General features: G+C 41.3%; 3 protein-coding genes across 3 annotated transcripts; 2 read left to right on the top strand and 1 right to left on the bottom strand.

The window, feature by feature from the left end:
• Positions 1-1,326: 1,326 nt before the first annotated feature.
• Positions 1,327-2,292, bottom strand: LOC106727550 (olfactory receptor 1N2-like). Its single transcript, XM_014546457.1, has one exon. It carries the CDS (start codon positions 2,290-2,292, stop codon positions 1,327-1,329), a length of 966 nt encoding a protein of 321 aa, XP_014401943.1.
• An 8,731-nt stretch (positions 2,293-11,023) lies between these two features.
• On the top strand, positions 11,024-11,956 carry LOC102258132 (olfactory receptor 1361). Its single transcript, XM_005874635.1, has one exon. The coding sequence runs from the start codon at positions 11,024-11,026 to the stop codon at positions 11,954-11,956; it is 933 nt and encodes a 310-aa protein (XP_005874697.1).
• An 8,487-nt stretch (positions 11,957-20,443) lies between these two features.
• Positions 20,444-21,463, top strand: LOC102257832 (olfactory receptor 1Q1). The gene has a single exon (XM_005874634.2). The coding sequence runs from the start codon at positions 20,471-20,473 to the stop codon at positions 21,413-21,415; it is 945 nt and encodes a 314-aa protein (XP_005874696.1). The 5' UTR covers positions 20,444-20,470; the 3' UTR covers positions 21,416-21,463.
• Positions 21,464-26,348: the final 4,885 nt, after the last annotated feature.

Raw genomic sequence — 26,348 nt, 5'->3', positions numbered from 1 at the left:
TTCACCAGATATTTTCATACCTTATTTCATCTGTCCTTTTGCTGCCAGGAAGAAAATCCCACAACAGTATTCTCAAACCTGGTTGCACTAGAGTTACCAGTTTTATCATTTTGTTTTTATGAAAGACACTAGGATCTCTTTTCTAGAGAGTTCTGAAACCCTAGGAAATACTAATCTGCAGCCAGAATTCAAAAGCATTGACAATAGAGAGAGAGAGAGCCACAAAGAACAGAATTGACCAAGAGACTTTATGGAAACTGAACTGGTAAAGAAAGGCAAGACCCACCTTCAGAGAGATAAACACTGCAAACATTTCCAAAGTTGGACTGCAATGGCTCCAAGAACAAGCATGACCCTCTGTAACTAGCCTGTCCCTATGGAATCTTTCTTCATTAATTCAAATGAGCTCACAGGTTAAACCTCAACAAAATGTCACCTCATGGGTAAAACTGTACCTGACAATTTTTTTTTCTTCCTTTTGTGCTCCAACACTTGTTATGGAAACTATCATCATCTGATTTGATTAACAATAAACAGAACATGTTTCTACCATGTATAAACATGGACAGTATCTTACTCATTTGCACATTTTGTCAATAGTGTATAGCATAGTACCTGGCACATGGTAGGCATCAACATATACATATTAGCTTTAATATGAATAATCCTCTTAGTACAAACATTAGCATTGAGCATCAGGATATGCAAGCATGTAAGAGTGTGGACTCCAGAGTCAGACAAGAAACAAATTTCAACTTTCCCTTCCTACTTATAGCATAGTTTCCCCATCTGTAAAATAGTTTCCCCATAGTACCATATCCAAGATGATTATAATGAGGGAACTACTAGTAAATGGCATAATACATTTAGAGAGATAAGAAAGTGGAACAAAGTAAATATTAAGCTTTATGGAGAAATCATCATGATTGGACATATATTGTCATTAATTGCAACTATAAGTGCAACTACATAGCACATGGGGAGGTGGATTCAGTATCCCCTCTGCCTAACACAGTATCTGGCAAATGAGAGAGATTAATAAATGTTGATTTGCATGTTAAAAAATTCACACTTAATTAAGACAGTAAATAAATGAAGTTTTAATTGACCTTTACCCCCATCTAGCTGAGATCACCATTCAAACCAAGGAAATACTGACAACATTTATCATAGGATATGTCCTTTATGAAATATGCTGACTACATACATTGTAGGATTTGGGGGGTTTAAGAGAATGATTTCTAGATCACTTTTCTCTAAAAGCTAAGTAAATGTGATAGAGGATCATATTTCTTCACAAACACAGGATTTCTTCAGAGTGTAATGTCAAAATACAGATACAAGACTAGAGTCCCTGGGAAGACAGTTGTGAATTCCAAAAAGTCTTCTCAGTGCAGTCTTCATGTCATTGTTCCTGAGGCTGTAAATGAAGGGGTTGAGCATGGGAGTCACCACTGTGTAAAATACAGCTGCAACCTTGTCCTTCCCCCCTGAGTGTGATGAAGGTGGGCACAGATAGACACCGATTGCTGTACCATAGAACAAGAAGACCACAGTGAGGTGCGACCCACAAGTGGAGAAGGCCTTTTGCCTGCCAGAGGCAGATGGGACCCTGAGGATAGAGGAGATGATGTGTGCATATGACAGGATAATCAGGAAGAGAGGGCCAGTAAGTATCATGGAGGCCACAGTGAACAAGGCTACCTGGTTGGTGCTGGTGTCTGAGCAAGAGAGCTGCAGCAGAGGGACCATGTCACAGTAGAAGTGATGGATGGTGTTGCCTGCACAGAAAGAAAGCCTAGCCATGAGCAGGGTGTGTAAGAGGGCAGCGAGGATGGTGAGAACCCAGCATGCTATGAGAAAAAGCACGCACACAAGAGGACTCATGAGTGTGGAGTAGTGCAGAGGCTTGCAGATGGCCACATAGCGATCATAAGCCATCACCCCCAAGAGGAAGTCGTCCAGTGCCCCGAATATCATGAAAAACTGCATCTGGGTCAAGCAACCCCCATATGATATGGTCTGACTCTGTGTCTGGATGTTCACCAGCATCTTGGGGATTGTGGTGGAAGAAAAGCAGGCATCGGCAAATGAGAGGTTGGCCAGGAAGAAGTACATGGGGGTGTGAAGGTGAGGGTCAAAGCTGATGGCCAGGATGATGAGCAGGTTCCCCAAAACAGTGACCAGGTACATGCCCAGGAAGATGCCAAACAGGAGAGGCTGCTGCGCTGGGCTCTCAGAGAGACCCAAGAGGAGGAATTCAGTGACACTGGACTGGTTAATTCTGTCCATGCCACCACTCTTTCTAGGAAGAGAAAAGAGATACAGGAAACTGGCACAAAAAGTAACACTTGTGGTCCTCAATGATAGAGTCATATTTTATTCAGTAGATTAGACTATAAAGGTCCCTAGACCCTCCCTCCTGGATCTCCCCTAATTCTTCCCTACTCTTCAGTTTAGCTCAGGGGTGGGCAAACTTTTTGACTCGAGGGCCACAATGGGTTCTTAAACTGGACCGGAGGGCCGGAACAAAAGCATGGATGGAGTGTTTGTGTGAACTAATATAAATTCAAAGTAAACATCATTAAATAAAAGGGTACGGTCTTTTTTTTTTTTTTTTAGTTTTATTCATTTCAGAGGGGCCGGATCCTACACAAGGCTCAATGATATTCAGTCACTCTCACAAAGTCACAAAGAGAAAATACAGCATTTCCCACGTCCTTAAACACCCTGCATCACGGCCACCTCTGAGCTGAACCTCTTCCTCTGCAGGAGGCAGACGTAGGTGACTGGGTTCCCACTGCTCACCTCAGGATGTCTGGGACAGTGCACAGGGTTGCTGACTGCGATCGTTGTGGGTCTCAGGGGAAAAACACAGCCCTGCCTGCCCCTTTCTTGCACCACTCACCATATTGCTCTGGCCCAAACAGCATGCACCCGCAAAGGAGCCCACACTGTTCCTGGGTTCCCACTTTGGTCTCAGAGGACCATGCTTCAAGCACACAGGGCTCTTCGTAGCCTATAGCAGTCGAGAAGATTGAAAGGACCTGGTGAGGCTGGTTTCACTGAGCCAGCTGGAGAACAGCAACCCTGACTGCAGTGATGGGTGTTAGACATCCTTTGTGCACCTTGTCATGGGAGTATTTCTAGGTTCAGGGCCTCTGGAGTATGATTCCCCTGGCTGATCCTCAGAGACAAACATGAAGTAATTGCTCTAGCTTCATACTCTGGCTCCCTAGGCCAGGCTCACCCAGGAGCATGGGAGGAGTGCAGAGCATACTGGGGAGGTTTGCATTTGATCAGTTTTGTGCCCAGGGATGAGTGTCTTTGATCTCAGGGCAGTGGTTGCTCTGGGGTATCTCCTCGGAAAGCTGGAAACGAGGGCAGAAGTAGGTCAGGACAGGAGGTAGAACAGCAAACTGACTCCAAACCTGGCCAAAAGGCTTTCTGGCCCCACTACCTTGAGGTAGAGGAAGTTGTTTGATTTCTCTAAGCATCTGGATTTCAGGTTGTTGCTAAATGGGTCATTAGCTTAGGCTGCTGGTTCCTACCCACCAAAACAGTCCTTGAGAAATTAAGGTAAACAAAATAATCTAGGAAATATAACAGTAATATTAAAACCGAGAAACCCATGAGGGAAAGGAAGACAGTTATGAGCTGGAATAGAATGTAGGGCAGAAAGCTAGGTTGAGAATTGGTCTAGGGAAGAGGTCTATTGCTGCTCTGTGAGAGGACGTTGTGGGGGAAATTAATTCAAAGACCCTGACTCTAAGGAATATTGGGTGGGGAGATGAACCATGGTTGTCTTGTGGCACAAACAATTATGAAAAGTGGCCCTGATGGCTTCTTATCCTGACTCCTCCTGTGGGGACAGAGGACACCATGACCCTGCTGGCTTATTATAAAAGGACTAGCAGTGACTGTGGGTCCTCTTAAATGCTAAAGCTACCCTACTACCAGCCTATGTCCTGGGTCTGTAAAGCCAATAAGGTAGCAACGATGGGGGATTTCCCTAATCCTACTGATACAGATTGGGACTGCCTGGAAGAGGAAGCTTACCACCATGAACTGGGTGGAGAAGACCCACCCCTTAAAGTATGTCCTATAACAACTCAAAAACAACAATACATGGTAAGAAACTGAAACAGAGGTCCAAGATTTGACTTGATTGGAAATTCCAAATTTATTAAAGATTTTATGCAATTAGCAGATGAAAAGTTGTGCTAACTGGCTCTCCCTATATTTCCTGCTATTTGCTAAGTTCCTAAGTCTGGATCCAGTTGCATTTGGAGACAGAAGAGAGAGAGACACCAGAAAAGAAAGAATCTGGGCCTCACCCTTATAATTCAGGCTCAGAATTACCTTTAACTTCTGCCAAGATGTGCCAACTGGCTTGCATATCTTGTGATCCTCAAATGAATATTGAATTCCCTCTGATTATCAAGTAATAACAGGATCCATTAGACTTATGGAAATGGGTGTGCAATGTCCACCCACCCCAATATTCCCAGGCTCATCTCCAATCTTTTCTCTGCTCCACTGGGTATTCATGGCATGAAAAATAGCCCATGCTGCTGCTGCAGTCATTAATGCATATGCCTCTCCACATGGGAAACTTGAGAAGAGGGCATCAATTATTGAGGAAAACTGGTATGATACAATGGATATATCACTTTGCCGAGCACCCCAATAGACAGGAAGCACTAGCCAGTCCTGAGCAGATTATCACTAACACTTAGACCTGGCAGTTATTCCTCTGGGAGCACCAGCAAATTCTAAGTCTTCCCTACTCCCTTTACTTAGTCAAGCTCTTTGGAGGGCTGCTACTTTTTAATCCTTCGACTGAATATCCCCAATCAAGGATGGAATATAAGGGTCAGCACAATTGGCCAAACCCCAGGCAGTCATTGTGGCATTGGAAGATGCCCCAGGAAATGGCTGGCCCCAATTACACATCTTCAGCAATTAGCATTGTGATTTGGTCCGGCCAATGACAACAATTTCTCATTCAGGGTTGCTCTCTTTGGGGTAAAGAACTATGGGAAGTCCTTTCTCTCAAATATCTGAGAGAAAGGGAAGTTTGCCTACAAAAGAACAGTAGTCATTCACATCAGACTTTTTTTGTTAATTTTTTTATATTGATTTCAGATAGGAAGGGAGAGGGATAGAGAGGTAGAAACTTCAATGATCAGAGAGAATCATTGATCAGCTGCCTCCTGAACGCCCCACACTGGGGATCGAACCCACAACCTGGGCATGTGCCCTGACCGGGAATCGAACCATGACCTCCTGGTTCATAGGTCGATGCTCAACCACTAAGCCATGCCAACCAGGCACAACAAACTTCTTAATAACTACAGTGAATGTAAAAAGACACTGCAATTTTTTAATGCATAAGAGGGATATAACTTTGAACTCATAATTTTATATCCAGCAAGTTGCCATTCAAATGTAGAGACATATTACAAATATTCTTAAGATACATAAAGAGTCGGAAGGTTTGCCACACAAAGAGACTCATGGAAGAAACACTTAAATGAAAAGATAAACATTTTTAGGAAATAAGATATATGGAAATGAAAAATAGTCAAATATCTTGATAAAATTCTTGATTTTTTAAATACTTAAACTAAAAGAAAATGAGGGAGTATATCCATTAAGTCAGAATTAAAATTCCTACAAATCATTATCAAAAGACAATCAACCTGCCCTGGCCAGTTTTTCTCAGTGGTTAGAGTGTCTTGTTTGATTCCTGGTCAAGGGCACATACTTTGGTTGTGGATTTGATCCCCCGCCCCAGGTGGGGTGTTTACAGAAGACAACCAAACAATGTGTCCCTCTCATGTTGATGTTTCTCTCTCTCTCTGCCCCCTTCTGCCCCCTTCCACTCTGTCAGAAAATCTATGGAAAAATATCCTCAGATTCAGATTTTTTCTCTACTGCTCTGGCTGGTGTGGCTCAGTTGGTTGGGCATCGTCCTATGCACCAAGAGGTTGCTGGTTTGATTCCCAGTCAGGGCACATGCCCAGATTATGGGCTCGATCCCCAGTAGGGGGTGGGCAGGAGGCAGCCAATCAATGATTCTCTCTCTTCATCAATGTTTCTATCTCCCTCTCTCTCTCCCTCTCTGAAATCAATAAAAATATGTATTTTTTAAAGAATAAAAATGGGTAGACTCTTTCTATAAAGAATGTGTAGGAATGACCAATAAGCACATGAAAATGTGCTCACCATCATTAGGAATTGGAGAAGTGTTCATTAAAACCACAAGATAATGCTCCATGTGCTCTAGAATGACAAAAAATATATAATTTTTAACTCTAAGATTTCTATTGTGAGAGAAGATTTTGTTTTCTGATTTATTTACTTGAGAAAACCAAAGTCCAGAGAGGATAAGGGAACCTCATAAAGTCACAGAGCAGTCATTTAGAGTTTGAGGATTGGGACTGGGCATGAACCAAGCTTTCCCCACAATGAATCCTTTAGAGACTGGTATTCCCAGATGTCTCTGAAACCTCCCTCATAGAGCTCTGGGGATTGTGCTAGAAGCTGCATGTTTTCCTGGGATCCTACCCAGGCTGGCTGACTCAGGATCTAGGATGCCCTTCTCTCATTTCTTCTTCCTTAGAGTAGATGAGGCTTCCATATGCCAGGGGTCCCTTCTGCCTTAAATATAGGGGAAGATGCTATCTTTCCATTTGCTCATCAAATATGATTTCGTCAGTCTTGACAAGTGAGAAGTGTGAACAGAAAAATCAAACATCTACCTTAACATGAAGAAATAAGCAGCTCTTCTTGGCCCAGCTCAGGACTGATAGTAAGTCATTGGCCATATGTCAAGAGAAGCAGAATGGTCCTCTGTAAATTGTTTCGGGAATCCTGTTTTTGGTAACAGGTCTAATGTTGGACAGATTGCAGCAGCTCTTTGAGGTCTGTTTACTTGTTCATAAAATAAGACAGTTGTATTAGATGGCTTAATGTCCTTTAAGTTCCTAAAGGGTGGGGTGGTTAGATAGATTTGGCTATTGCCCAGATTATTAATTTAACCCTTTGGTCCCTGAAACCACAGTTTCCTAAAATTTTCATATACACCTGAGAGGGGCTTGATGTGTGAATGGAGCATATCAGATCATGTTGGCTGTTTTCAAATATATAAAAGCAAGAGAATTGGTGAACATTTCTCAGCATTGGGAAGGGGCACATGAAGATATGCTCACACTAAATCTAAATTCCAAGCATTAATTTCTTGTGCATCTTTTTAAATTAAAACAATATTTAATTCAAATGTAAGATATAAACAAACCAAGCATTAATTTCTTGTGCATCTTTTTAAATTAAAACAAAACAATATTTAATTCAAGTGTAAGATATAAACAAACCGTGAATTCAGTACTTGTGAAAATACACAATTGATTACTAATTCAACATCCACAATACATTTTTTTTAAATGTGTTTTTTATTTATTTCAGAGAGAGGAAGGGAGAGGGACAGAGAGATAGAAACATCAATGCTGAGAGAGAATAATTGATCAGCTGCCCCTTGCACACCCCCTACTGGGAATAGAGCCCGAAACCTGGGCATGTGCCCTGACTGGGAATCAAACTGTGATCAGAAGATCAGGAGAACGTTCATGGGTCAACATTCAAACACTGTGCCACACTGGCTGGGGCATTTTTTCATTTTTACAAACAATTTTGAAAACCTCCTATGTACCAGAACATATGCTAAGCAACCGAAGATCTTCATTAAGAGTCATCTGTTTTATTAACTATCTCTGTAAGTAAAAGGCAATGCTGGTAGCTAAACAATAACACCATACAGTTTCACTGTGGCTTAAAATGTCATTTTACTGTCTACCCATCCATTGATTTATTCAATAGAAGATCACCAAGTACATACTAAGAAGAAACAAGATGAATAAAAATGAGTCCCTGGTACTGAGGACCACACAGTCTAATGGAGATAAGCAATTATAAGGCAATATATCAAGTGTTCTACCAGAGACCCATATACAGGACTGGGAAGCACAGAAGATAAAGCAATGAACTCCAACATCCCCAGGTGTTAACACCTGCCTGAGCTCTTGCCAGGTGGAGAAGAGGAGGAGACATTCAGGGAGGTGGAATAGCTAAGCAGCAAAGGCATGCAGGAAAAACACGATGAGTTGTTTGAGGACTGTGAGTGATTCGTGGGCAAGAATGTGGAGTGGCATGGCATGCGGGGCAAGTGTCATTGTACAGACAGATGGGGAAGGGATCGTGAAGGGCTGATTATGTCATGATAAGAAATAGCACTGACATTTTCCTGATGTGAGGCAATAAGGAACCTCACAACAGCCTATGACACAGACTCAGTTATCCCTCTTCACAGGGAGGGAAAGTATGGTTCAGAGAAGCTAAATGAATTATTCAATGCGTATTATTAGTTTGGATATAGAAGGTGAGTCAAAATTTTTCTTCTTTACCCTATGCACCTAAGTATTCTCCTAGGAACACATAAATGAGTCTAAGGCAGAGGCTTTAAGTGTATAGATACCGTGAGAGTTCCATTTTGAAATTTCCATTTCCTATGCTCCCCATGTGATTGTGATACACTCCTCCAGCTTGGACCCTTGGCCAGGGTGTTAGACCATTTGTCATAATAATCAAATTTAAACCAAAAGACATATTGTTTTCCCAAAAGTTAATTGTTTTACATTTTATTAGTTGATATGCCCAGAATATCAAAAGAATCAGATTAATTCATTTTGTACATTTTCACTTGGAATCAGTGTAACTGTTTATAGTGGGTGATATGCTTCTAGTGAATAATGAGATTCCTGAAGGTTAAGTTACCCTTGAGCAAGAAAAGTGAAAACTGGAATAAATGTTCATTTATTTCCAATTCTCACTATAAAGGTGATACAGTTGGATGCATATAAAAGAATATGTCACTGTATTTCCTGCTATTTGCTAAGCTCCTAAGTCTAGATCCAGTTGCATTTGGGGACAGAGGAGAGAGAGATATCAGAAAGGAAAGAGTCTGGGCCTCTCAAGTAAAAATCATGGTTTGAGGCCTTAAGCTTGACAAGTACAGAAACTGGATCTTATCCAAACATTGGACAGAAGTGGACTGATTTACATCAATTCACACTCATAAGATTGATGCATAAGCCAATATTACAAATTATCCTCATTTGCCATGAACTGGAACTGCCCAATTGAATGAATATTTCAATTCTCTAAGGTGATGGATATGTTAATTAACTTGATTGCGGTTATCATTTCACAATGTATCTGTAATTATGCACTAAACATATTAAAACATCACATTGTACCCCTTAAATATATGCAATTTTTATTTGTCAGCTATAGCTCGATAAAGTTGGAATGAATGAATTTGCTGATGTTGCATTTTCTCCTTATTGAACATATGCAGGAAGCGGAGCTAGAGTTAGAATGTGGTTTGGTGAACACTGAAAAGCAGCATAGCAGATCAGAGAACTTAGGCTTTTGATTCAGACAATTTAACTTCAATTCCTAAATGTGTGGCTTTTTGAAGTTTCTTAACCCCTCAGAAGCTCAGTTTCTTAATAAAGATAATCACAGCATCTCTACACAGAGTTTATCACTTAAGAGAATCTAGTGGCCAGCACATGGCTAGTGCTAAGCAAGTGTTATTATTATTATTACTCTGACTTTTTCATTAACTCAGAGCAATGAATATGGATTGGTTAAACCTAATATCCAATATTTAGTTATGAGATTTGTTATGAGATTCCTGATGTATCTGCAATATGATTGCTATGGAAAATAAAGATATCTGAGTCTCAGGTAAAAACATCCTCTTCTCTGAACAGGGCTGGAAACAAACAGGTAGTTTGGGGGACGAACTAAGGATTTGACACCTTCTATTTAGCTTTGCAATATATCAGTCTAGTATCTAAATATAAGAAAGTCCTGTGAAAGCAAAGGAGTCAGAAGCTGGAATATACTGTCTATTAGACTTATAAATACGGATGAAGAGGTTCAAAGTGGGTGGAAAAGCCGGATGAGTGAGAATATCAATGTTGTCAGAGAAAAAGCACAATAATTCCCAGCCTTGTCAGAGCGAATGGAAGCAATATTTCATGCATTTCCTACAGCCTTTTCTTTGGAAAAGTTGGGAAGATTCGAAAGGGCCTGCATGGACTGGGCTATGATGACAAATTCCTGCTCCCTCACTTGTTCTTTCCTTCACACAGGGTCAGAGGCATTTGATTTTTGTTCTACTCACTTGTCAGAGCTGCCTTTCAGAGAGTACACCCTGGTCAACTTGACAGAACTCCCCCAATCTCCAAGCCTTCTGGATGGTCACTTGGATTAATTCAATGAATCAATCACATCCTTCATACTTTTAAAATTATTTTTTCATTACAAAGATAATACGTTCTGGTAAAAACTGAGTAATGCAGAAGGTCGCACCCACAACCTTCTGACCCATACTCACTTCTCAGAAGAAAATACTATTGACTTCTACACGGTGTTTATTTCTGTGTCCTTACTCATATACCAACATTTATGTTTTAATTTTACAAAAATGAAATTATGAATATACACACTGCTCTGAAGTTTCACTTTTTTTAAAAGTATTTTAAATAAATTATCCGATTATTTTATTATATATGATCAATTAATTATAATTAGTCAAAATTTTCTTTACTTAATGGCATAATTATTCAGGGAAGTTATAATCATCCAGTGTGCTGATAGGATGGGTGCCGTCCAGAGCACCTTCCATACTCCCTGCCATGTTTCATGGGGACAGCTGGAATCGTTTGAAGGAGCCTTGGATATCTGGTCAAGTGCTGACACCAATCTATAACTTTACAAATCATCTGATCCAAACGGTCTTTCCTAATGTGCATAGTTACAAATTCAAGCTCTCCCAAACAGAATTGTCTAAAACAGAACTTTTGTAGGGGCTCGAAAATTTTTAACACAGTTATATTTTACTTTTTGCTACTTATACTTAATACAATTTATTTCATACAGAATTCCAGACATGGAAAGAAGAAACCAGACCAGCATCCATGAGTTTCTTCTCATGGGCCTCTCTGAGAAGCCAGAGCAGCAGCCTCTCCTGTTTGGGCTCTTCCTGGGCATGTACCTGGTCACTGTGCTGGGCAACCTGCTCATCATCCTGGCCATCAGCTCTGACGTGCACCTCCACACCCCCATGTACTTCTTCCTGGCCAACTTGTCCTTCTCTGACATTGGTTTCATCTCTACAATAATTCCCAAAATGCTAGGTAATATTGGCTCAGGGAATAAGCTGATTTCTTATGGTGAGTGCCTTACACAACTCTATTTCTTTGGACTATTTGCAGATCTAGACAACTTTCTTCTGGCTGTGATGGCATTTGATCGCTATGTGGCCATCAGCCACCCCCTCCGTTATGCCATGACCATGAACTCCCAATGCTGTGTCCTTTTGGTGGCTGGGTCATGGGTGGTCACTATCCTCCATGCCCTAGTGCATACCCTCCTAGTGACCAGGCTTTCTTTCTGTGGCCCCAATATCATCCCCCATTTCTTCTGTGATCTGGTCCCCCTCCTGAAGCTGGCCTGCTCCAGTACTTATGTCAATAGCCTGATGCTCATCTTTGTAGCAGGAATACTGTTAATTGGACCCTTTGTCTGCATCCTTACATCTTACTTTTACATTGCATTGGCTATTCTAAGAATTGATTCCCCAAAGGGTAAGCAAAAGGCCTTCTCCAACTGCACCTCCCACCTGTCTGTGGTCTCTCTGTTTTATAGTACAGCTATTGGGGTCTATTTATGTCCTCCATCATCCACCTCAGGTGGAAAGAACAGAGTCTTCTCAGTGATGTACACAGTGGTCACCCCCATGCTGAACCCTTTCATCTACAGCCTGAGAAACAAGGATATGAAGGGGGCTCTAGGAAAGCTTCTCAGAAGAAAAACACTCTAACACTCTTTTCAGGACCAAGACTCAGAACTGAGAGTTGAAAATTGACCTCCGGAGAGCCCAACAACTGTAACTTCTCTAAACCTGAGACTCCTGTTTTTTCTCGTGTTTATATTTCACAGTGCAGACTGACATCTGAGGACAAGGAGAGGATCTGTGATAGCAGTAACCTCCAACCATCTCTGTGAAGTGCCCATGCTTTGAGTAGTGTACTACCCACTCCCACAACAGTACTTGTCTATTTTTAATGGATGACTAAGAAAAGTCCACAGGTGGGGGCTTGTATACATATAAAATGAAAATAAAAGTCCAAATTTTTTGTTTAGCTCACGTTATAAAAGAACTATAGAAGATATATATCTCTAGCTCAAGAATATAAGATTCATTCTGTCTGGTAGAATGAAATACAAAGGAAATGACCAGATACTTTACATTTAAACAGGCAGTGTTCTAGAGAAGAATAAGAATGAAGCTTTCATTTAAATCCTGGGTTCCAGTGTTGGCTTTGCCATCAATGAACTGTGTGACTGCTAGATAATCACCTAATGTCTCTGAGCCTTGGTTTCCTCATTTATAAATTAAAGTAATTGGATTATGTTAGTCTACACCCCTCCCCACATATACCCTTGTTCTAATTATATTTAGTGTTTTAGTGACAAGAACTTAAGACTTAATGTCAGAAGTTACAAGTCACAACCGAAAGTCCACCGCTTTTGTACTATGTAACTTGAGGAAAATTCTTTGTCTCAGTTCTGATTTCTTTTTCTGTAAAACTGAAATAACTCCATCATTGGATTCCTCTAAGTAGTAAATAATATGTTAACTAACTTGGATCACAGTAAATGCTCAATAAACAACACTTAGGCTGTTTCCATATCTTGACTGTCATAAATAATGCTACAATGAACATGGGGTAACTCATATATATGCTTACTGTGAGGATTAAATGACATACAAGCATTTGAACACTTTAAACAGAATGCCTGACACATAGTAAACACTCAACATATGTGAGCTGTTGCCAACTCTGTCCATTCGATGTCAGTGTTCATACTAGTATGTGTTTCTGATTTTTGAGCACTGACTGATATGAAATCTGATAAAGAAATGTCACACTGCCCTAGCCGGTTTGGCTCAGTGGATAGAGCGTTGGCCTGGGGACTGCGTTGGCCTGCGGACTGAAGGATCCCAGGTTCGATTCCAGTCAAGGGCATATGCCCAAGTTTTGGCTCAATCCCCAGTAGAGGGCGTGCAGGAGGCAGCCGATAATGATTCTCTCATCATTGATGTTCCTATCTCTCTCTCCCTCTCCCTTCCTCTCTAAAATCAATAAAAAAATGTTACACTACTTTCTAGGGGAACTAATGATTTGTGTTCTCAGAATGAACAGAGCTTAAGTAAGAGAAAAAAATGTCCATCCACGCTGGATACTGAGAATACTAGTAGTTAGAGAATTATGAGTCAGATCAAGAAGGAAAGCCTAAGAGAATATCTCTTTACCACTTTATAACCCTTATAAATCAACAAAAAACAACAACATAGCAACCACATAGAAAAAGTGAGCAAGGATGTAGCTGGAAAAGTCAGAGAAGAAATGCTAAAATAGTAAAAAAAAATTGCCCCCAGCAATTAGGAAAATAAAAAGTAAACCTCTTGTAGTTTATTTTTTTTGTCATTAGGTTGGGAAACAGCAAAGAGTTTGTAAATGGTGCTGTCAGTTCATGTGGAAAGGGCACTCTTATATGCCCTTAAAGCAGCGGTTCTCAACCTGTGGGTCGCGACCCCTTTGGGGGTCGAACGACCCTTTCACAGGGGTCGCCTAAGACCATCGGAAAACACATATATAATTACATATTGTTTTTGTGATTAATCACTATGCTTGATTTATGTTCAATTTGTAACAATGAAAATACATCCTGCATATCAGATATTTAACATTACGATTCATAACAGTAGCAAAATTACAGTTATGAAGTAGCAACGAAAATAATTTTATGGTTGGGGGTCACCACAACATGAGGAACTGTATTAAAGGGTCGCGGCATTAGGAAGGTTGAGAACCACTGCCTTAAAGGCTGTAAAAATTGGTGTTACATTTTTGAGGACACTCCAGTGGCACTGATGAGATTTAAAATACACATATACTTCCATCTAGCATTTCCATTTCTATAAAAATATATGTACATGAAGAGCCTGTAAAAGAATATCCATGTAGTGTTTCTTTTGTAATAGCTCCCCCCAAAACGGAGATAAGTGGCATGAGTAGGGACATTTTATAACTTCTGGCACATCTAATAATCCACAAAATACTTTTAAAATAATAAGGTAGGCCTGATGGTGACATAGGAGGACTATGATATATTGATGAGATAAACAAAGAAAGCTCCAGAACAAATGAACTAATTTCTGTGGAAACAAAATTGTACATATACATATGTGTACAGGAAAATGTGTTAATTGGGTACATGTCAAAACATTAACAGAGCCCTAGCCCGGTTTGGCTCGGTGGATAGAGCATCGGCCTGGGGACTGAAGGGTCCCATGTTCGATTCAGTCAAGGGCACATGCCCGGGTTGTGGGCTCGATCCCTAGTGTGGGGTATGCAGGAGGCAGCCGATCAATGATTCTCTCTCATCATTGATGTCTCTCTCTCTCTCTCTCTCTCTATCTTCCTTCCTCTCTGAAATCAATAAAAATATATATTTTAAAAAAAACATTAACAGAGATCCCCCTGGAGAGGAATGGGAAAAGTGAGAAACAGACTCTCAGTTTTGAATACACATTCACAGCTAAATATTTTGAAAAACAAGAGTGTATCACTTAAAAGAAGGCTATATCTTTCAGGCCTCAAGCAGGGAGATACCCATCCATGTTTTGACCATATCAAAGTTTTCCTGGGCTTTCTTTCCAGTGCCACAGTTTGGAGCTCACATCAGAGAACCCCATGTCCAGGCTGGTCTCCCAGGTCCTGGCTGCTCTCCTGGGATCAGCTGAGATGCCAAGCCACGGTCACTAATATTAACCGTGGAAGCACTGCCCCATGGGCCCCACTCCCCAGAGAAGGCAGTGAGCTCAGCCAATGACACACTTGGGAAACTGTGCTGCAGGAAGCAGGGGATTCATGTAGAAACACATGCTCAGTCCTCCCAAGGCCTTTACCGGACACGCTTTCCTGCCCCTGACAAGCAGAAGCACCCCCAGGAATCTAGCCGTTCTGCCCTTCAACCCCTTCCTGATACCCTTCTTTCTTCTGTGCTGGGCAACTTTCTCTGTCTTCTCCGAGTGGACTGCTCCGTGCTGCAGTCAAAACAAAACATGACGGCACGTGCTGCTGAAGGGAGGATGGACGTGCCGAGCCCAGCCCATTGTAGTCTAGTTGGGGATCTGCAGTAAGGTGAGTGCCTGCACTTAGGGCTGCACACCACACAGTGCTTTCTGAGCACCTTAGACTATTCCTACATAGGCTCCTAGTAATTTCCAGAGGGAAGACCATCTTTCTCAAATATTGTGCATACTGTGAAGTTTGTCTCTGACTCCCTAAGTCATCTTCCTTTTCCTCTTCTTTCCCTTCACAGTGCCTCTTCCCTACACCATCCTCAGATATGCTGTGTGTTCATGGACTCTCTCCCCTCCCCTTACTAAAACTTAACCACAAAAAGAGTGAATAATTCAGTTAGTCAAGAGTGTTCCACTCAGGGACATTATCCTGATTCAAAGAGAAAATATCCGATGGAATTCCAGAAAGCATCAATCAGCTGGGGAGGTATTATGGGTAATCAGGGTTGGATGGTCCAAAAGTCAGCCCCTGGACATGGTTGTCCACTTTGTCTTCTCTTAATGATAGGCCCAGACTTTTCTTTCCACTTCTAGGGATTAATGATCAAACAGAGAAACTCAGAGAATAGACTGCTATCCAAGTGCCTCCTCTATTTACAAAGCTCACTTTGGAATGAAAGGCAGCTGTATTATCAGAAAGTCTCTGCATTAGACTATTGGAAGTTATGGGGATCTATCTGTGACAGAGAGCCCAAGCTCCTATAGAAATCTAATGCGAACAATTTCTCACTGCTTCATAAGACTTGTCAAAGGGCTTTTATGTCCACGGTCTCTTATGTTTTGTTTTGTTTTTTTAACAAAGACTGTGGATTGAAAACAAGTACTATTCTTCCCTTTTCTCAGATGAAGAAACTGAGGGCCAAAATAGTAGTGATTTTAAGGTCTCAAAGAAAATTTTCATAGCAGATCTGAGACTAAAGCCCAAATCTTCTGATTCCTGGGTCAAGACCCATTCTCACACACCACACTACTGCTGCTGCTTCCACATCCTTAGCTAAAGCAAGATTCTTCTCTAGTAGTTCCCCATTCTTGGCTCCCCACCCCTTTGCCACACACCACATGATTCTCCAGGTCCCATAGAGAGCTGATAGGCTGCAGTATGGGTCAAGCAGGATAATCTCTGCCGGCTACGAGGCAGATGAGGAGGACTCCAAGGTTCCAGGCAACTCACCCTCCAACCATTTCTGGGCCTCTCTCTAGCCTTCTGGGGAGCTTTGTCACAGGAGTTATATGGCATTGCCCCAGGTAGCAGCCATAGTCTGTTAACTGTCAAGCAGAGTTGAGTCTCTTTCTTAGGCCTTCCCTAGAACTGAGAGGAGACATCCCATTTTTCCTGAACCAAGAGCAGGACAAGAATGAAACATGGGTGATACGGTAAATGGGTGAGGTGGGAAAGAGCATTGCTTCCAAGTTAGACAAATCCATGATGAACCTGGCTCCAATCCTGTGCTCTGTGACTTTGGTGGGGGCGGAGGGGTGTAATTCATCCCCTGGTCCTCCTTAATTTCATGATCTGAAAATGGGAATAATAATATCTACTTCCTAATTCTACAATAAGGATTAAACTAGAAAAACTATGATAGACACTTATCACAAGATAGGCCAAATTGCCCTAAAAGCAGAGTGGAAAAGGAAAGTAGGACTGCAATAGTTGGGGAAAGCTTAAAAGGTGGCATAGCCCAGTGGTTAAGAGCATGGAAATTGAGGTCAGATGGAACCGAACTTAAATTCCATTTCTACCATGTACTGACTCTGTGACTTTGAGCATGTTACAGAACCCCTCAGAGCTTCAATGTCCTCATCTATAAATTGAGAAAATAATATCTATATCACAGAATTGCTGTGATCATCAAGGGAAAACACCTATATAAATCTCTTAGAATAATTCCTGTTTTACATGAAGTGCTCAATAAATGTGGTTACAACTCTTAGCTCTTATTCCTCATCATATCATAGTGAAATCAATTAAGGATAGCTCTACGGCATATTATGAATTTGTTCACTTTTATAATTGAACAAGCTAATGCTCACCCTCTTAAGCTGTAATATGGTGACATCCTTTAATTTGACATATAAAAGCAGACAGTCCAGGAGTGATGAATAAATCCATTTCCATAGGGAAGATGCTAAGTAAGCTAAAGGGGAGTGTGATGTAGCCAGACACACACAGTACTCAAGGCATTCAGACATAAGTGTAAAGTCCAGCCAGACCATTTATGCTGAATAAATCACTTCACCTCCCTATGCTTTGACTTCCTCATCCATGAAATAAGGATAAGTGATTGCTGCAGCTAGAAGTGCTGTAAGGGTTATATGAGACCATGCATCTGAAAGTGCCTTATACGGGGCAGATCTTAATTGTCGCTTTTTTCGACCATTTATGCTGAGTAAATCCTCATCCATGAAATGAGGATAAGTGATTGCTGCAGCTAGAAGTGCTGTAAGGGTTATATGAGACCATGCATCTGAAAGTGCCTTATACGGGGCAGATCTTAATTGTTTGCGCTTTTTTCTTCCAACGACCTAATTGTGAAGGTTAAGTATTCTTGGGATAGCCATGGACATAGCTCACTTGTGGACTGCCAACTCTGATCTCCACCCAAAAAGCTATGATTTATGACCAGACCAAATCATCATGATTACCCTGTGATGAAAGAGCAGACTCACAGAATTTTGCTTAGTTCTGAGAGCCACATTTTATTTTATTTTTTATTTAATTCTTTATTGTTTAAAATATTACATATGTCTCCTTTTTCCCCCATTGACCTCTCCCCGGCCATTCTTACCCGCTGCCCCAAGCACATACCCTCATCCCCCTACCCATGTGTCCCTGGGTTCTGCTTATATGCATGCGTACAAGTCCTTTGGTTGATTTCTTACCCCACCCTTCCCCTGCCTTCCCTCTGAGGTTGGACGGGGTCTGTTCACTGCTTCTCTGTCTCTGGATCTATTTTTGTTCATCAGTTTATGTTGTTCATTATATTCCACAAATGAGTGAGATCATGTGATATTTATCTTTCTCCAACTGGCTTATTTCGGTCAGCATAATGCTCTCCAGGTCCATCCATGCTGTTGCAAATGGTAAGACAATGACAAACTGGAGCAGTTTCACTGTAGAGAGGCCTGGATGGCAAAACACTGTCCTCCCAGAAAAACCTGAAGACTCTGTGTAGAGAAGACTGAAAAATTGGTAGGCATAGTTGCTGGCACTGAACAGTTGCCAAGGACCAGGTACTCTCATTTAATCCTCATAACAACTTTATGAGCAATGTGCTATCAAAATCCCCCCATTTTACAGATGAGAACACCTAGGCTCCTAGAGGGAAAGTGACTTCCTCAAGGTCATATGGCTGTTAAATGAAAGCATCGGGGTTCTAGCTCACTGCACAATGCTGCCTCTGTTGATTGATGTTTAGATTTAATGTTGAAAAATAATAGACGTGTTCTTTGAGATTCCAGGGGACTAAAAGCTGTCCAAGTAATATGACAGTAACTAGTGTTACATATAATCAAAAATTATTTTTAATGATGTGCTGACAACTAGATTGGGTATTCAATTTTTTTGAGAGCAAGCAATTGGAAACCCCTCAATCTAAAAATATTTGTATTCTGTTCATTAAAGTAATTCATTTTCTTAATAGTTCTAATTGTCCCTTCATTTGGCTCCTTTGAGGTTTTTATATCCTGAGCCAATGCAAAAGACTTGGATGGATTAAAGTAGTCTTTCATTTGTTAAGTGGGAGACAGAATAATGCATAAGGTGACATCTTGAAGACAAAACGATTTAAGAAAAGAAAAATGCAAAAGCTGAGAATCTGGATACTGATTCTCCTAAAACCATGTCTGTGCACTCTGAGAAGTCATTGGGCATCACTGGGGTATGCATTCCCCAAAATAGAAATTGCTAGACCAAATGACCTCTGAAATCCCTTTTAGCCAAAATGCCTATATATAGCCCGTCAACAGGTCTTATTACCATGGATGAGATGCCTTGGTTTTAATTTGAGGAGTTGTGTTATGCAGTGTCATTAGCATAGCCTCTGGAGCCAGATAAACAAAACTTTAAGTTCAGATTTTGCCCTTTTATGAGCTTAAACTTTCTATACCTTAGTTTTCTCATTTCTAAAATAATAATAATAATAATAATAGCTTCCATAGAGTTATTATAAAAATTAAATGTGATAATGTAGCAAAGTCCCTGGTTCAAGGGTAGTTCTCTGTGAATGTTAGCTATGGTGATAGTGACAATGTTAATTATAATGAAAAATCCATACCTCGTTATTTTGGAAAACAATTAAACACTTGATCCTTTCATAAACACCATATGTAGTTTACATTGGAGCAAAAAAGTGATAGTAACTAAATGGCCTGCTCACATGTCCAAGTCTATAAAAATAACCCTTTTTGAAAAACAGTATAGAGGAGGTTCCTCAAAAATATTAAAAATAGAATCACCATGTAATTCAACAATTCTACTTCTGGGTATTTATTTGAAGAAAACAAAAACACTAATTTGAAAAAATATATGCAACCCCATATTTACTGCAGCATTATTTACAATAGCTATGGCAGGGACACAACCTAACTGTCCATCGATGGATGAATGAACAAAGAAGATGTGATATAAATAAAGGAATATTATCCAGCCATAAAAAAAAGAATGAAATCTTGCCATTTGCAACAATGTGTATGGACTTTGAGGGTACTATGCTAGGTGAAATAAGTCAGACAGAGAAAGACAGATGCCATATGATCTCATTAATATGTGGAATCTAAAGAAAAAACTCATAGATACAGAGAACGGATTTGTGGTTGCCAGAGGTGAAGGGTAGAGAAGGTAGGCAAAATGGATGAAAGGGATCCAAAAGTACAAACTTCCAGGTATAAAATAAATAAGTCATGGGGATACAATGGACAGCATGGTACTCGAGTTAATAATACTATATTGCAGATTGGAAAGTTGCTAACAGAGTAGATCTTAAAAGTCCTCATCACAAGAAAAAACAATTGTAATTAGTACACTAGCATGTGGATGCTAGCTAGATTTATCATGGTGATCATTCCACAATGTATAATAATACTGAATCATTATATTGCACACATGAAACTAACATCATGTTATATGTCAATTATACCTCAATAAAAAACTAGTAATAATCATTTTTGTTCTTATGGCAACAGATGGAAAATACCAACTGGACCAGTGTATCCCATTTTGTTCTCTTGGGCATTTCTGCCTACCCACAAGAACAGATCCCCCTCTTCCTTCTTTTTCTACTTATGTATGCAATCAACATTTCTGGCAACTTTGCCATCATCACACTGATTATCTCTACTCCACAGCTCCACACCCCCATGTACATCTTCCTCAGTAACTTGGCCTTGACAGACATCTGCTTCACCTCCACCACAGTCCCCAAGATGCTGCAGAACATTTTCTCTCCTACAAAGACCATTTCCTACATGGGCTGCTTAGCCCAGACCTATTGCTTCATATGCTTTGCAGCCATGGAAAACTTCCTCCTGGCTATAATGGCCTATGACAGATACATCGCCATCTGCCACCCTTTCCGCTACCATATGATTCTGACCAGGATGCTGTGCTCACAGATGGTGGCCCTGTGCCATATCCTCTCCCATCTTCACGCCCTGTTGCACACCTTTCTCATGGGCCGATTGATCTTCTGCGCAGATAACAGGATTCCTCACTTCTTCTGTGACCTCTACCCTCTGATGAAGTTATCCTGCTCCAGCACTCACCTCAACACCCTGATGATTCACACAGAAGGTGTTATTGTCATCAACGGAGCTCTGGCCTTCATCATTGCCTCCTATACCTGCATCATCTCAGTGGTCCTCCGGAGTCCCTCAGACAAGGGCAAGTGGAGAGCCTTTTCTACCTGTGGGTCCCACCTCACTGTGGTGGCTATCTTCTATGGCACGCTCATATGGGTCTACTTCCAGCCTATTACCAGCTATTCAGTGGCCAAGGGTCGCATCCTGACAGTCATGCACACAGTGGTGACCCCCATGATGAACCCCTTCATTTACAGCCTGAGAAATGGGGATGTCAAGAGAGCCTTCAGGAAATGGAGGAGCAGATCATGGATTTCTTTCTTTAGATGAAATCCCAAAACACTGTTCCAAATTTTACCTGTGATTCTGGGGAAACAGTTTTGTCTCCTGCATATTTTTCTTTTAGAACTTCCTAGAAATATCTATATTAAATACATCTCACAGATTTTCTCTTTGGATATTGTCCTGAGATATCCCTTAAACCCAAAGCACATGAAACTATGTATGGCTTTGGTTATAGTTGAGGTTGTTTTCTGGCCCTGTCATTAAACACCCAGGTTCTAATGCTCAGAGTTACTTAGATGCAAGGAACAGAAACCAATTCTCATTGATTCGTGAAGGTAATATGGTTATTGAAAATGTACATGAATTTTCCAAGAAGACTAAGCGACGAGGCTCAATAAAATAGAAAAGAAACACAGTCAAAATCATATCTCAGATTGGTCTGATGAGCTCAATGCTGTAATCACCACACTGTTCACTGCCACTTGTATCCCCGACAACAATAGTTACCAGCAACAGTCACTGGGCATAGCCCTTGGAGGCCTGAAGACCAGATGCGACCACCTCCAGAAAGAACTGCCCAGTTCTTATTCTTTGCACCAACACATCCAGATTCAAATAAGGTGGTATAGGTGAATGGCCAAGTCTTGGTCACTCGCCCATGTTCTAGTTCACAGGGAAGCTGGGAGAGCAACACGGCTGCTTTTATTCTCTATGATAGAATGAGGTTCTGTCTCTGACCAAGATAAATGAAATGGGGGAATACTTCAATATAGGGAGAAGGATATAATGACTAATGTCCATTGAATAAGGTCAGGAGTTACAGTTGCCTCTTTCAACCTGCAGACTTTAGACTGAGAAATAAATGTCTGTTGTTATAAATATGGAGGTTTTGGATTATTTCTTATTCAGTGCTTTGAAGGAAATCCCAAACACAATACAACTATACTATGAATTGCTATTCAGTCAATAAAAAGAATGAGGCAGATTAACTCCTGACCTTACTCTCATTTCATCAATAGTCTCTAGGTACATATAGATACCCAAGCTTTACCTAGCAGCTCTTTGTACTTATCTCCCATTATTTCTTCATCTGTATGCTAATAATAATAGAATATACATACATGGTACTTACTATGGGCTGGTCACTCTTATGAGTGCTTTACATAATACAGGCTAGAGCAAAAGTAAATTTATAGTTGTTCGTATGGAAAAGAATACAATTAATTAATAAATAACAATACCAAAATAAACTGTTTCACACTCACAACTGTAAACCTACTTTTGCCACACCCTTATATCAAATCATCATGTTCTAAACTTAAATTTATACTATTTTTATTTTTAAAAAATAAAATAACATAAATAAGGAAACTTTCTGGTGTTTCACCCTTGCTCCTTGATGACTTCAGCATCTGATTCTCTAACTCTCTCCACCTCTACTTAATTATAACTTTGGAAATACAAATGTCCATGTAACTGGTTTATCTTACAAACAATTTGGGTTCTCAGTTCCTGATCTGTTTAGCTTCAGCAATCTTTTACTTTACCCCATCTTAACCACCCACTCAGATATGGTCATATCTTAGACTTTGCCATTATAAATAACCAGAGGCCCAGTGCATGAAATTCATACACTGGGGGGGGGGGGCGCGGGATCCCTCAGCCCGGCCTGTGCCCTCTCACAGTCCTGGAGCCCCGCAATTGATGGATCCAAAGAGGTAGGCCCCACCCACCCACCACAGCACCATCGTGGGGTAGCCTGGACTCCCTCTTTGGGGCAATCGATTGTGCCCTGATTGATCGCCCCCCCCCCACCCCCCGGCCAATGCCCTGGGCCTCCCTCTGCAGGGCGATCATGTGATCGATCATGCCTCCACAGAGGGATGCCCCACCCACCCACCGCAGCCCACCAGTTGGTGGCCTGGGCCTCCCTCTTTGGGGCAATCATGGAGCCCCCAATTGATCGATCACCCCACCAGCCAGTGGCCTGGGCCTCCCTCTGCAGAGCTATCATGGGGCGATGGCCGGGCCCCGACCAATCGCATCGCACCCGCCATGGCTGGCCTGGTGCCAGTGGGTGTCACAGCATGGTCGTCCAGAAGGTCGTTCAGATGGTCGTTTTGCTGTTCAGTTGTTCAGTTGATTTGCATATTACGCTTTTATTATTATAGATTACACCACAGGTGAATCTCAATTTTAAACTTTCACTTCCTACCAGCTACTATATTTTCACCTTATTTAATTTAGTTCTTCAACTACAATTCTCTGACATCACTGAGTTCTATTGTCCCTTGAAATTGATTTCATTACCCATCACCTAATTTATGCCCTTCCTTCCCACCTTTACAAGAATACATTTTATGGTCCAGAACTGTAAACAACCTTCTTGTAAACACCCTTAATTCTTTTGTTCCCTTTAGCTCTACCCAGCCCTAGGTAAACCCAGCATTTTGTTTATTCATGATTGTACTTGATTACCTGATAATTGTTGCAGAATATCACCAACCATGCTGACATGACTAATATTAAACTTGTAAATGAAATACCTACATGGGCACTCAATATTGGCAGAATTGAGGCTTACCATAACATTTTTCTAGTACTTCACTTTCTCAAACTCTACCGTATTTCACATAATTTCTTTCTACAATTCTCAAAAACAATCCTGCTCCCTGCAACTCTCAGCTGAAGTCTTTTCAAGTATATGCCATCTTCCCACCATCAAATCGACCAGCCCATCTGCATACTCTGACTTCCTTTTTATTACAGGGAAAGAAGTGGCTCATCTCCTAGATAAAAACATCCCCTTAATAGGTATGCATCCCATTTCAAGGACTCTATTCCTGCAATTAATTACTTTCTTTCTTGAATCCTGAATATTTCATTATATACTGAATTATTTCTACCAGTAAAGGATGCTTCATGTCACCAGTCTTTACAAAAATTAGAAGAAATTCTCCTTTGACTCTTGTGCTCCTCAAGTTACACACCACTTTTTAAATCTATCTTCTTTTTTTCTAAATTATACTTGAGAAATGTCTATTATCACAGCCTCCACTTACTCACTTGCAACCTATATATATAAAAGCCTAAGCGACCGTTACAATCAAATGACCAGAATGACTGGAACAACCAGTCAACCAGTCGCTATGATGCTCACTGTCCACCAGGGGGCAGATGTTCAATGCAGGAGCTGCCCCCTGGTGGTCAGTGCACTCCACAGCCAACCTTCCATGGACAGCCAACCGCCCGCAGTCCCTCAGCCCATTCCTCACCCCCAGCCAGCAGGCCCCGATCAGCCTACCACCTGCCTGCTGTGGTGGTGGCGCGGCAGCAAGGGAAGGAGGAGGGGGAGAGGTGAGGAACCGTGCGGTGGTGGGGCGCTGACGGCAGTGGCGTCCGGTGTCCATTCCTTCCCCACCCAGGCAGGCAACCGTCGCCTCTTCTCCTGACCCCTAAGGCCCCAGGCTGGGACAGGGAACTGGGGGTGGGTGGCAGCGGACACAGCCCCTTTCCCAGGAAGGCCAAGGGCCAGCTCCCTCCGAGGGCTGGAGGCCAACCTCCTGCAGTCCCTCCCCTGGCCAGCCAACCTCCTGTGATCCCTCCCTCCATCCCTCCCCCCAGCCGGCAGACCCCAATTGGCCCTGCTTGCTGGCCAGGCCTAGGGACTCCGCCCATGCACAAATTCATGCATCAGACCTCTAGTTGTATCATAAAATGACAATAATTGTCACTTTTCCCCTAACACTTCACTTAACTGGTTTTACCATAGTTTCCAATAATCTATATCTTGTCAAATCTAATAATTGATTATCTGTTCTCATTAATGACTTCTTAACTGCATTTGAGAAAGTGACCACTCCCATTTTCCAGAAACACTCTTTCCTAGGATTCAGGCATATCAAACTTACCTTCTTTCTTCCTGTAAATAGCCATTTCTCACTTTCCTTTGCTGTCTCCTCTCCCAGACCTCTAAATGCTGGCTTGAACAACCATCTTGGGACTCTGTTCATAGTCGTCTTTTCTATATTTTCTCATTAGGTGATTTTACCCAGCCCCATGGCTTCAAATATCATCTACATTTTGTTGTGACATGTCTATCTCAAGACAATGCCTTAAGCCTCAAGAATTATGTATTTAACTGCCTATGAAATATCTCCACTTCGATAGATATCACAAAATATGGCCAAAAACAAGTTATTGATGTTGCACCCCCCCTCCCACCATATCTATATGCCCCCACTTCCACAGAGCCTTCCACATATAATTATTCCACCCATTTTCACAGTCCATCCTTGGTTCTTCCTTTTCCCTTACATATCGTGTCTAGTTTCTCAGTGTGTCTCAACAGCTCTACTTACCAGAGGCCCCATATCTGACCACCTACTCCTGGTGTTAGAGCCACTATGAAGATTCCCCTCCACTCTTTATTATCAGTGACCTACACTGTCTTTTATGAAGTGACACAAAATTTCAGATGAAATAATTCAGTCGCTATAAGTATTAAACTGTTTATTATCACTGTGAGTTTGGAATAATGAGAAACCATAAAATTATTACCATTGTAAGAGAGGTTTAGACTACTCTATGGTTTGCTGAAAAATCTCTCTTCTGTATAGTGGTATTGTACCTCACTTTGACTTCTCTCTGGAAAACAGTACATGCTATATCATCACTAAAATGATCAAATTTCTGCAGGCCGTGCTGATCTGTAATAATTCGACTTAGTACTCCCCCATGCCTCATATTAGGTCTGAAAGATGAGAGGTTCAAGTTTGATGATTTAAAAGTATCTTTTCCGTTCCAAAGTGATGAGATTCTAAGTCAGTCAATAGGGACCAGAACTATTTATTCAAAAATGTACTTCTTGCCAAATCCAAATAAGAAGGAGTCAACAGAAGAGATTATCCCACAGGAGTGTGACCATACCAGTTAACAGGAGTGCAACCATCTCTTCGAGGCATTTTCCAGTTAGATC

This window comes from Myotis brandtii, unplaced genomic scaffold, assembly GCF_000412655.1.
Source record: "Myotis brandtii unplaced genomic scaffold, ASM41265v1 scaffold448, whole genome shotgun sequence".
Taxonomy (NCBI): Eukaryota; Metazoa; Chordata; class Mammalia; order Chiroptera; family Vespertilionidae; genus Myotis; species Myotis brandtii.
This window is presented reverse-complemented; position numbering and strand designations above follow the sequence as displayed.